The sequence below is a fragment of the Lycium barbarum genome, chromosome 12 (genome assembly GCF_019175385.1).
Source record: "Lycium barbarum isolate Lr01 chromosome 12, ASM1917538v2, whole genome shotgun sequence".
Lineage (NCBI taxonomy): Eukaryota > Viridiplantae > Streptophyta > Magnoliopsida > Solanales > Solanaceae > Lycium > Lycium barbarum.
In genome coordinates this window covers 72,906,985-72,917,924 of record NC_083348.1, presented here as the reverse complement: position 1 = coordinate 72,917,924, position 10,940 = coordinate 72,906,985, and the positions used below count along the sequence as shown (strand labels likewise).

Below are 10,940 nucleotides of genomic sequence, written 5' to 3'. Positions count from 1 at the left end.
AAAATTACACTGTATATATAAAGAAATATTTTTATTACATATATATATATATATATATATATATATATATATATATATATATATATATATATATATATATATATGTGTGTGTGTGTGTGTGTGTGTGTGTGTGTGTGTTTTGAATACCTTGAACACAAAATTAGAGGTTGGCTTAGTGGTTTAGAGGGTTCAAAGTTTACCTTGAGGTTCCAAGTTAAAATCCCAAGTGCTACATTTTAATTTTTCAAACCCCCTAAGTGAAAATCCTGGATCGTCATTGCTTATGTGGATAAATAAAAGGGCAATTTGCACGATTGTCCTTATTCGGGGTTGGTCTTTAATTTTTGTCCCTCAAATTGCTGGTCTTTAATTTTTGCCCTTCGCCTGAAATACCTTGAGGTTCTGGGTTCGAACCCTGACCCAGTCCAAAAAAAATCATAAGTCGGAGTTTCATTGCAAAATTAGGCTATTTGGGCAAAAGTTAGGCCTTAAGGCTTAACTTTTGTAGAATTTCGGCAAAGTAAAAAAAAAATTGTCTTAAGGGAAGGCAAATTTTTGCCTTATAAAGCAGATTTTTCGCAAAGCCTTGTCTTGCGATTTTTTTTTCTTAAACTGAGCGGGGGTTCGAACCCAGAATCTCAGGGTATTTTCAGCCACTTTTTTAAGTGAAGGGAAAAAAATAAAGGCCATCAATTTGAGGGACAAAAATTAAAGCTGACGCCATTGAAGGGAAATCCGTGCAAAAAAAAGGTAAATAAAACACCTTTTGGACCTAGTCCTCTTTGCCCTAAAGCCCACTCTATATAAGATCAACTTAGGTCTTATTTCACGAACACAAGAATGAATTCATAACAGTTATATAGAGAGAAAACGTAAGAGAGAAAAGCTGATTTTCGCACAATGAAAATCAGCTACAGTAGTCCGCTTCAAACTACATTTCCCGATTCGTTAATCGTTGTATCGTGCTCAAATTTGAACTGGGGGTTCTCAACATCTGGCTCTTTGATTTCAACGGTGGAGAATGCATTTTGTGGTCTGTAGCTCAAGTTTTCGAGCATGAACAGTAGCTCATTTTCTGGGGGTGATCTCTTTCCTTTCCTCACTAGTTTTGGTGCTATAGTTTATATATTGTTGCTCCGTGTTTGGCGTTGATGTTGTAGCAATTTAGAGAACATTGTTGTAACTCTCGTTGATTATAGTAGAGCTTTTGTGGGCCGGATCTCTTCACATTGAAGGGGTTTTTCACGTAAATTTGGTGTCTCTTGCATTTGATTTAATTTGCTTGCTTTGCTATTTTATTTTTGGTATAGTTGTTGTTCGGATTTCCGTTTGGTCTTGAAATTAATTTGTTCCTTGTGTTCAAATAGTGTGGGAAGTTTTGACTTGGGTATTCTTCCGTTGTTACCTTGTCGTGCAATTTGTTTATTGCTTGTTTCTTTCCAAAATTATCAACCATGTATGACTTAGACTTACATCCAATTTACAACAAATTATATTAATTTATCATGATTAGCAAAAAAATAAGGCAATAAATGTGTGTATTAGTTAACTATATTAACTGATATCAATTTATATAAACAACATATAAATATATTTATTAAATTAATATAAATGACGAGGGAAAATAAATGTTTTCCTCCCACAGTTCTTATCATTTCAGTGCAATAATATTTATCCTCAAATGCCATTATTCGCTTGGTGAACTGATTAATTAGAAGAAGTCAACAATCACAAAACAAGTAGATCCTAATTCCTAACATATATAGAGAATACTAGTAAATTTGTTCGCGCTTCGCGCGATTATAAAGTACTTTACTAAATTTTTGAAATGATTTTTAAATAAAAATTTGTATATTAAGACATAAAGTTTAATTTACACATATTTTTTGACCTTTCTGTTCTCTTCACAACTGTATAATTTTACGTATTCAAATATTCTTTAAACAATATCATTTTGAGATCTTTAGTTATGAATTTATTATCAACAATTTTTTTGGGTTTTGAAGAAGGAAATATATTTTCTAATTTTTTTTACATAAATTTTAAAACTCCATCTTTATTTTTATAAATAGTACATTTTGTTTCTGACACAATTAACTTTTTGATTTTTATGTGGGTAAAAGCAAGTAAATATTTAATTTCTCCCCTTTAAAGATAGAAAATTAATACTTCAATACCTTTTTCCTAATTTTAACATGTTACAAGAAAAAAAGAGGAATGTGAAAACTAAAAAAATAAAGGCTACTACAACTTCATTTTCAATGCAGTTTTCCAACACGTAGGATATTGGACATATTGGACCTCATTGAATTTGAAAATAAGTATATTCCTTTGTTCATCCTGATTGTCATGTGTAGCTAGCAAAATTTGATTTTTTAATCTAGTTCATCTATTATTTTTTGTTGTTCTTTTTCTTGCCTTGTTTTTCTTCCTAATCTTTTTTCAACTTCCTTTCTTCTTTCTTCCCTTAACTTGGCACATACAGAGCAACTACAATCATTGCTCTAAACATTAACAAAATTAATTTTCCTCCAAAAACACACACTAAGTATAAAACATCACCTTCTAATACACCAATCTCTTAAAAAAATCAATCTTTCCAATTACTCGGTACAACTTTTCACCAACTTCTTGCTTATAAAACACACGAAAAAAATAAAGGCATTACGACTCCAAATTCAACCGAAAGAAAGAAAAGAGTATACTATGAGATTTTTTATAGGAAAAACTTTGCGAGATTTCAATTTGTTTATCATGTATAAAATTTTATTATGATTTACTTTAAATAATACTAAGCACATACCCAAATATTTGTGCTGGAGAATTTAGCGTTACTCATCTCCACGCCTTCTCCCTTCACCGCCATCACTTCTGCCACCTTCGTAGCCATACCACCATTTTTTCGTTGTTAAAGTTGTCATCAATTTCATATTGTTCAATGATATTTTAGTATCTTCTACGGGTGGGTATGACCTTTTTCCAAAATTTAGGCTTATAATAACAAAGAGTCTTCCACGTAATTTTAAATGGGAACTTGAGAGACAGTGTACTGATCTTTCATTTGTTCTTACTTTTTATGGTGAGGGCAGGGCATTATGCCTTTATTTACTTTTTCTTTATGACATGCAATGTAAGACAATTACTATAGCTCACGTTCTGGATAGTGAAAAGCCACCAGAAGTTTTAAAGAAATAGACGGTTTTATTTAGCACAATAATTAAGAGATAATTAGAGTTGTTCATTTTTAAATTAGAGAAAATGTCAAAAAAAGGAGAAAAAAGATAAATGGCTTTCTAGGTCATAGAGAGGTGTCACATCACCTTGTCTATGCCTAGCTTTATATTATATATAGATTATGTAATGTGGGATTAATAATATCTTCTTAATTTTTTAAAAATATTTTGAAAAATTAATTATACATATTGATTTAAAGTTATTTGGGTACTATTATTCAAATATGTTAATTATCTTGAAAAAATTATATCCTAATTCACACCAAATATTAGTTATATTGATCTTTGTCTCCGATTTCCAACACATAAATTGGGATAGAAGTAGTTATATTCATGTAAATATAATTCTGTATTGCTAAAGTAATAATTTACGAGAAAGACAACGATTGCAACCTAAGACCAACTGAAGTAGTTGTGTCGCAATCTCCACTCTAGGCCACAAATAAGTTTCCTATATTATGCCCGCATGAACACAAGAATTAAGAATATGTTCCAAAAAGAAATGCATGAACAAGAATATTTATTGGTCCTATAAAACTTTGGACGACCACAAATAAGTTTGCTATATTATGCCTGCATGAACACAAGAATATTTATTGGTCCTATAAACTTTGGACCACGTCGGCAAATTAAGAAGAAGCTGAAATTTGTCGAGTAGTTAGTTTTGAGGCTGATGCTAAATATGTCGTAGTGATTTATTAACTTGAATAATTGATGATGCTTCTTAAAGGTTCGTGTAAATTCCATAACAAAAATATGTAATAATCTTAATTGTAAGATATTAGTCTAAGTTGCTTTTTTATTTCTCTTAAATTAAACATGTTAATTAATATTTACTACACTAATTGAAAGTTGAAACAATAACAGTATATTTGATAAATAAAAAATGAGTTGTTGTCTTTTTAAAAAGTTAAATATATATATATATATATATATATATATATATATATATATATATATATATATATATCATATTGTGTTAGTCAGAACGCTAATATTTGAAATAAAAATAAATATAATATATAAAGAAGAGTTAAATTACAAACGCAAACATTTTTAATAGTCTACGAAAACTTTTTTTCAAAAAAAAATTGAACTGCATGAATCATCGTCATATAAATAGTACTTGTGTTAGAAGGACAAAGGAAGCAATCAGTTGGGTGTAACGTCACCAATTTAGAAAGTTCGGAACTCCTCAACAACGATTTTATTAATTTTGAAAACAGAGTCAGAAGCTAATTGGAATTTCTCTTCTCCTTGTGTGCTAAGAATATCTAAACAACCCCCCAAAAAAAAAAAATTACAACTCATTGCCAGCAGCCAATCGGGATTTATATTCAACGGAGTTACATGTCATTTCAGAGTCAGCACCCTTACAACAATATTATCTTTCCGTTATCTTACTACAAAATAAAATTACTATAATCCTTTTCCTGGTCGACTTGCACTTTTGTCCTCAAGAATTGTCCTAAAATCAATGGCCAGTCTTTAATGAGGGAACTTTTAGGCAAATCATGTCTAACTGTTCGTTCATTGCCTACCATATTCGGAAGTGGGATATTTTATTTATTCGCAACGGGTGTTTATATTAAATTTAATAATTTAACTTAAGAAATTGCAAGTTTATAATCAAATTACATATTCTTTGACCATAATTAAGTAGAAAAAAATCACATTGAAAACACGTATCATATTCATTGGTTTAGTGAAAGCACCAATTAAGCACGGGTAATGCTTTCCCATGACAAATATTTTCTGATTTGCTGTTTGTCTTGTTGTTGGGGAGGTTCATCCATTCATGTACGTAGAGTTCGAGTCCAACACGGACCATAGATATCAGTCAAGTAATCATTTAAACTGATGGCCATATCATTTGTTAAAAAATTATTTATGTAATAACCACTTGCTAAGATGTGGTGTCGTAGCTGATTACGTATTACAACAGGTAATAATCACCAGCCACAACTCATATATATAAGAAGTTCCGATACAATTGAAGTTCAATTGCATTCTTTTTTTTTTCATTCTTCTTATATTACAAATTCAACTCCTATTTTTTCCTCCGACGACGCTTTTTTTTTTTCTTCCTCTGTCGTCGGATTTTCAAGAATCAATTTCGTCAAAAATAAATAAATTACGGAGATATATAATTCCAGGTTCGTTTCTTATGTTTCCTCCTACCTTTCTTTTTTAATTTTTGTTTTTCATAGTTTTTAGGGGTGATTTGGAGTTGTTTTCGCATTTAAAAAAGACGATGCATGGATAATTAATTGTTAAAGGCTGCAGTAACGATTCTTTCTTTGTCATGAAAGATGGCTAACATGGTGGTAAACTGTTAATGAGTAATTTCATATTTCTGTGTTCGTACCATCATTAATTGTTGATATTTTATCATATATGGATTAAGGGGAACCAGAATATTAAAATTTTCTATAAACATTAACAGAATTTTTATTTTGTCTTTTTGTCCTTCTTAAGCAAGAACATGCGCTGAGAAATTAGTTAATTGTTAGTATTATTCTTCATCAATATATTCTAGAGCGGGAATGCATGTTTTATTTTGTAAGTTGAAAGAATCAATTTGGGTTGAAACAAACGAAGATGATCATTACTTGTCATAAGCGTAAGGTTTTCCTGATATTTTTGCTAATGGAAAGGCTCCGTGAGTTATGCCAATTATAAGCCTTTTGAGGTAAAGAAGGTTTATGCTTTGTTCTTCTAAATATACATTTTTTTTTTCTTTCTTATTTTTGTGAGTTAATCTGATGTTTACTAAAGGGAAATTGCGATCCGTGGAAGAAGGGGCATTTTTTATAACCCGAAACTTATTGTTAAGGGTAATTATAATCAAATTATAACTCAACAGGGGGAAGGAGAGAAAATTTAAACCATTTCTAATACGTAAGGATATTTTCTTACCATTTTCTCGTGACTTAAATCTATTTTTGAAAGACGTTTGCAGTAGGCTCTTGACCAATATCTATGTCGATGAAAAGTATTGACATAATTGTTATTAAAAGAAAAGTGTATCGAATTATAATGAGATGGACAGGGCACTCCGCCCTTAATCGAAGGACTCATATTCAAGTCTAGTCCAATGCAAGCATCGACCGCCTAATGGAAATAGAAAATAAAAGTGCAATCATATATATGCCCCTGTAGGCGTGACTCGTGAGTGAGAAACTACGAGACAAAAAAATATGTTGGCTCGAAATTGAAGCGCCGTTTTCTGTCACGTCACTATCTTTCTTTATAAGTCCACCACTCTTGATTTCGTATCATTCATTTTTTAACTTTTGTACATATTTCTAGATCCTTTTTGTTTTTGTTTTTGGGGGTACATCATATTTCTAGATCTTACTAAAACTGTAACACATGTTTTTTAACTTCATTTTTCTAAGAATAACATCACAAAAGTAAACTCAAAAGTGTTCAAATTTAGTTTCTTGATGGTGATATTTAATTGACATGGATTGATTATGTGGAAATATGAGTTTAAACCCCAAGCCCATATCATGACAAGGAAATGTAGTTTCCTGGTTCTTTCCTATGCTTATATAAAGAGATGTCAAGGCCATAGCCTATAGAGTACATTTCATATTCACTTATTTACTTCTTCTTCTTTTTTTGGCTTATTTATTTTTTTTATTTTTTATTTTTGTTGGTCTTTTGTTAACCATTCACCGAACTAACTTTTTTTGTTTCTGGTACGTGCAGGATTCGGCCTCTTATTATAGTATTGAGCCGTTAGATAGAGACATTCATCACTGTTTATAAAATACCAGCATTTGTGAAACTCCATAGTAGGTCATTTTTTTAGCTACAAAAATTTGCAAGAAAAGGAAGAAAAAAAAAAAGAAGAAGATGGGTTTCTGGACATTATTAGAGGTGGCATCGATGCCAATATTGCAAGTGCTGATAATAAGTGGATTAGGAGCTGTAATGGCCACTGATTATCTCAAGCTACTTCCTGCTGATGCCCGCAAATCCCTTAACAGAGTAAATTATCTTCCTAATTTAATTGTCTCAAGATATTTTAGTTGGCATTTAATTTGTTGACGTGAATATTTTAAGAGTTTAACTTTTATACATTAATATTTAGCATAAAAGAATTTTTACACCGGTCGCGCACATAGGAAGTAACCTTACCATAATAAGGTTAAATTAACAGATAGTGCCAAAAACGTTTGCTCTATTAATGTAGCTTTGAACAAAGACACAGATAGAAAATGCATTGACTCCTAGTCGCATGATTATTGGATAGAGAATTTGTTTTTCTTTCGCATCTTCTAGTTTATAACTTAGAATTTTATAATTTTAAACTTAAATATTTAATGTTATGTACGTCTCTCTGCAGATAGTGTTTGTGGCATTTACGCCTTCCTTAATGTTTGCGAGTTTGGCAGAGACTGTCACCTTTCAAGATATCGAATCATGGTACATTGATTTTGTTTTTCTTAAAGTTTCTTGGCTAATATATTAATCTTTTGGTATATAAATAGTTCAGTCAAACAGTGTCACATAAATTGAGACGTAAAAAATATTCAAGTTTTGATCACGATGAATTGTCAAAATCTAAGATAATGCGTCATTTTAGTGGCGTTAGACATGAACTAATTTTATTTAATTACGGTATGTACAGGTGGTTTATGCCCGTTAATGTCGGGCTAACATTTCTATTTGGAGGCATTCTTGGATGGATTGCGGTGAAAATATTGAAACCAAAGCCACATCTTGAGGGACTTATTATTGCTGCATGCTCATCAGGTACATCATCAAGACCGGAGGCGGATCTAAAATTTAAATTTTAGGTGTTCAACATCTTAAATTTTTAGCACTAAACTATTAGATTTCTAAAGTTATAGGTTTATATCTACTATTTATTATAATTTTAGTAAATGTTTACACATAAATCTATACCCCGCATCGAAATTTTGGGTTCAATTGAACCCCAAGTTATAGTGCTCCATCCGCCTCTGATCAAGACCCTATATTTGTATTAAGAAATTCACTTAATATATAAATATAAATTATCTAGAATCCAGTAAGATGCCTTTTTAAAATTCAGAACCCATAAACTCAAAATTTTGGATCCCCACTCTCCAGACACCTCGAAATTGTATGAGTTCCTAACATTATTTTGGCAAACAAGAAACTTGGGAAATCTTCTATTGGTAGTCATTCCTGAAATTCACTTAATATATAAAGATAATATATTCAGAATTCAGTAAGCTGATTTTTAAAAATTCAGAACTCATAAACTCAAAATTCAGAATCCCCTCGCTCCAGACACCTCCAAATTGTAAGAGTTTGTAATATTATTTTGACAAACAGGAAACTTGGGAAATCTTCTATTGATAGTCATTCCTGCAATTTGCAAAGAAGATGGAAGCCCATTTGGTGATCATAAAGTTTGTGCATCTGTTGGCCTTTCCTATGCTTCTTTCTCCATGGCAGTAAGTTTTTATTCATCTTTACTACACACTTTTCTTGATCTCCCCTTATGTTATTATGTTCTTAAGCCTAAAAGGTTATACTAACAAGTTCCAATTATCAACACAAATTTTTTTTTCTTGATTTTGCAGCTTGGTGGTTTCTACATATGGACATACACATATCAGCTAATACGTAGCTCATCCTTGAAATTTAAAGCACTAAAATCAGCAGAGGAAGAAACCGTTAAAGAACCAAACAAGGACTTAAATACTAATGAAAAGTCTTACCTTCTTGACAACAATTCTCAAGATCAACTGCCTGTTAGTGTGACAAAATCCACTGAAAATCAAACTGTAAGCTATATATACCTGTCTTTAATAAGTCGGAATCATTAATAATTAGATTTCTGAATTCTAATCGATCAATGAATATAACTAGCAGAAAACAAGTAAAGTAGCAGCAGAAATAGAGCCAATAATAGGATCATCATGGAGCAAAATAGTAGGGGTGTTACACACTTTCTTGGAAGAGCTAACGGCACCACCGACACTTGGAGCTGTAAGTACTGCTTCATATTATACTCTATTTCTGATCACTCGGGGCTTTTGTAACTAAATGTTATTCTTAATTATCTTTGTTTTTTTTTCCCTGTTATTGTGGGTAATTTCAGATCATAGGATTTCTGTTTGGGTCAGTGACATGGCTGAAAAATCTGGTGATTGGGGATGAGGCGCCCCTTAGAGTTATTCAAGACTCTGTCAAATTACTTGGGTATGTACTAACCCCATTCTTGTCATCAAATTTGATTCAAATAGTGTACTTTTTAATGGGAAAAGTATCAATTTTGCTCCAGAACTATTGGAAATGGACAGCCAAAGTTATCCCATTTTAACTTCTTTCTCTGTCAAATGACATTGTTGCTTTCTTATCTATCAGGGATGGAACCATTCCATGCATCACCCTTATACTTGGAGGCAACCTCACCCAAGGTAAAACAAAAAAAACTATTGTCTTATCCCAATGCAATAGATTGTCCTATTAAGTGTCGTCAGAGGCGAATCTAGAACAAGTTTTGTAGATTCCGCTGAACCTATTGCTTTCAAATCAATCTATGTAAACTACGTTAGAAGTATGAGAGAATAATTTCAAAACATAAACTCATTTTGAACTCACTGATTCTAGATTACCGTTAGAAAGATAGTTGTCTCATTGACTTTACTGTGAAAACTAAACTTTTTGCATTGCCAACTTGACAGGATTGAGGAAGGCACAAGTGAAACCATCGACCGTAATAGCAGTACTTAGCGTACGGTATATCTTCAGTCCTTTGATAGGGATTGGAATAGTTAAAGCAGCAGCCAATTTAGGGTTCCTTCCAGCAGACCCTCTCTACCATTTTGTGCTTATGCTTCAGTACACTGTCCCACCTGCCATGAATATCGGTAAGTTACACGATGTCATATCAACTTAAACTAGCAAAGAACATATAATAATTATGGCATAAATTGAGCTGATGTTTGTGTTTTTGTTTATTAATCAAATGCAGGAACAATGACACAATTATTTGATGTAGCACAAGAAGAGTGTTCAGTTCTATTCATGTGGACTTACTTGGTAGCAGCACTAGCACTCACCATTTGGTCCAGTGTATTCATGTGGCTCTTGTCATAATAATACACTGAATATCAAGACACCCCATTTAGACAAAGAATTTTTTTTGCTTTTAAATTCATCTTTTATTATAGAATAGGCATACAAATCTTAGATACCAGAAGCACTTTTTTTTTTTTTTTTTTTTTTGTCTTAGGGGGTTCCATTTCTAGCCATAATTCTTTTGATGTAAACCAATGTCGTTCCTCATTTGATTGCTAAAAGTCGAGAAGATCTCAGTATGTTTATTCTACATTTATTTATAAATCATTATTTCTCATGAAAGATTTTTATCCTACTAGGGAAAGCTTCTAATTTCAAAGTAGACGTGCTTATTTTAGATAGCTAAAGTGTTTAGCCATTTCTAGAAGAAAACATAGCAATTGCTTTTAAGTAACAGTAAAAGTTTTATATAATTATGGAGAAGAAGCTGGAAAAAGTTGCTGTTTCTTAGAAAAGCAGAGATTAGTTTTAACTTTTTCTAGGACACAATACCCTTGGCAAAATTTTATATTGATCGAACTACCAGCAATAGGGACTAAAAACTAGCCTTGTGCATTGTCAACAACACATGTATGACCCAAGTCTTATAAACATGCTATGTCTCTGTTTTTTCTTTTC

The 10,940-nt window shown here is 31.7% G+C and overlaps 1 protein-coding gene across 2 annotated transcripts; it reads left to right on the top strand.

The window, feature by feature from the left end:
- Positions 1-5,229: 5,229 nt before the first annotated feature.
- Positions 5,230-10,604, top strand: LOC132623211 (protein PIN-LIKES 7-like). 2 transcript variants are annotated; one of them, XM_060337946.1, is made up of 11 exons: positions 5,230-5,389; positions 6,951-7,232; positions 7,591-7,670; positions 7,876-8,000; positions 8,568-8,689; positions 8,819-9,022; positions 9,111-9,227; positions 9,340-9,440; positions 9,606-9,658; positions 9,926-10,111; positions 10,216-10,604. In XM_060337946.1, the coding sequence occupies exons 2-11, from the start codon at positions 7,098-7,100 to the stop codon at positions 10,338-10,340; spliced, it is 1,248 nt and encodes a 415-aa protein (XP_060193929.1). In that variant the 5' UTR covers positions 5,230-5,389; positions 6,951-7,097; the 3' UTR covers positions 10,341-10,604. The 2 variants fall into 2 exon arrangements, with proteins under 2 accessions (XP_060193929.1, XP_060193928.1); XM_060337945.1 differs by having other exon boundaries at positions 9,108-9,227.
- Positions 10,605-10,940: the final 336 nt, after the last annotated feature.

Coding starts and splice junctions, on each gene's coding strand:
- LOC132623211 (XM_060337945.1), top strand. CDS start 7,098: ATGGGTTTCTGGACATTATTAGAGGTGGCATCGATGCCAATATTGCAA. Junction 8,690..8,818: donor ATGCTTCTTTCTCCATGGCA/GTAAGTTTTTAT, acceptor TTGATTTTGCAG/CTTGGTGGTTTCTACATATG. Junction 9,441..9,605: donor GACTCTGTCAAATTACTTGG/GTATGTACTAAC, acceptor CTTATCTATCAG/GGATGGAACCATTCCATGCA.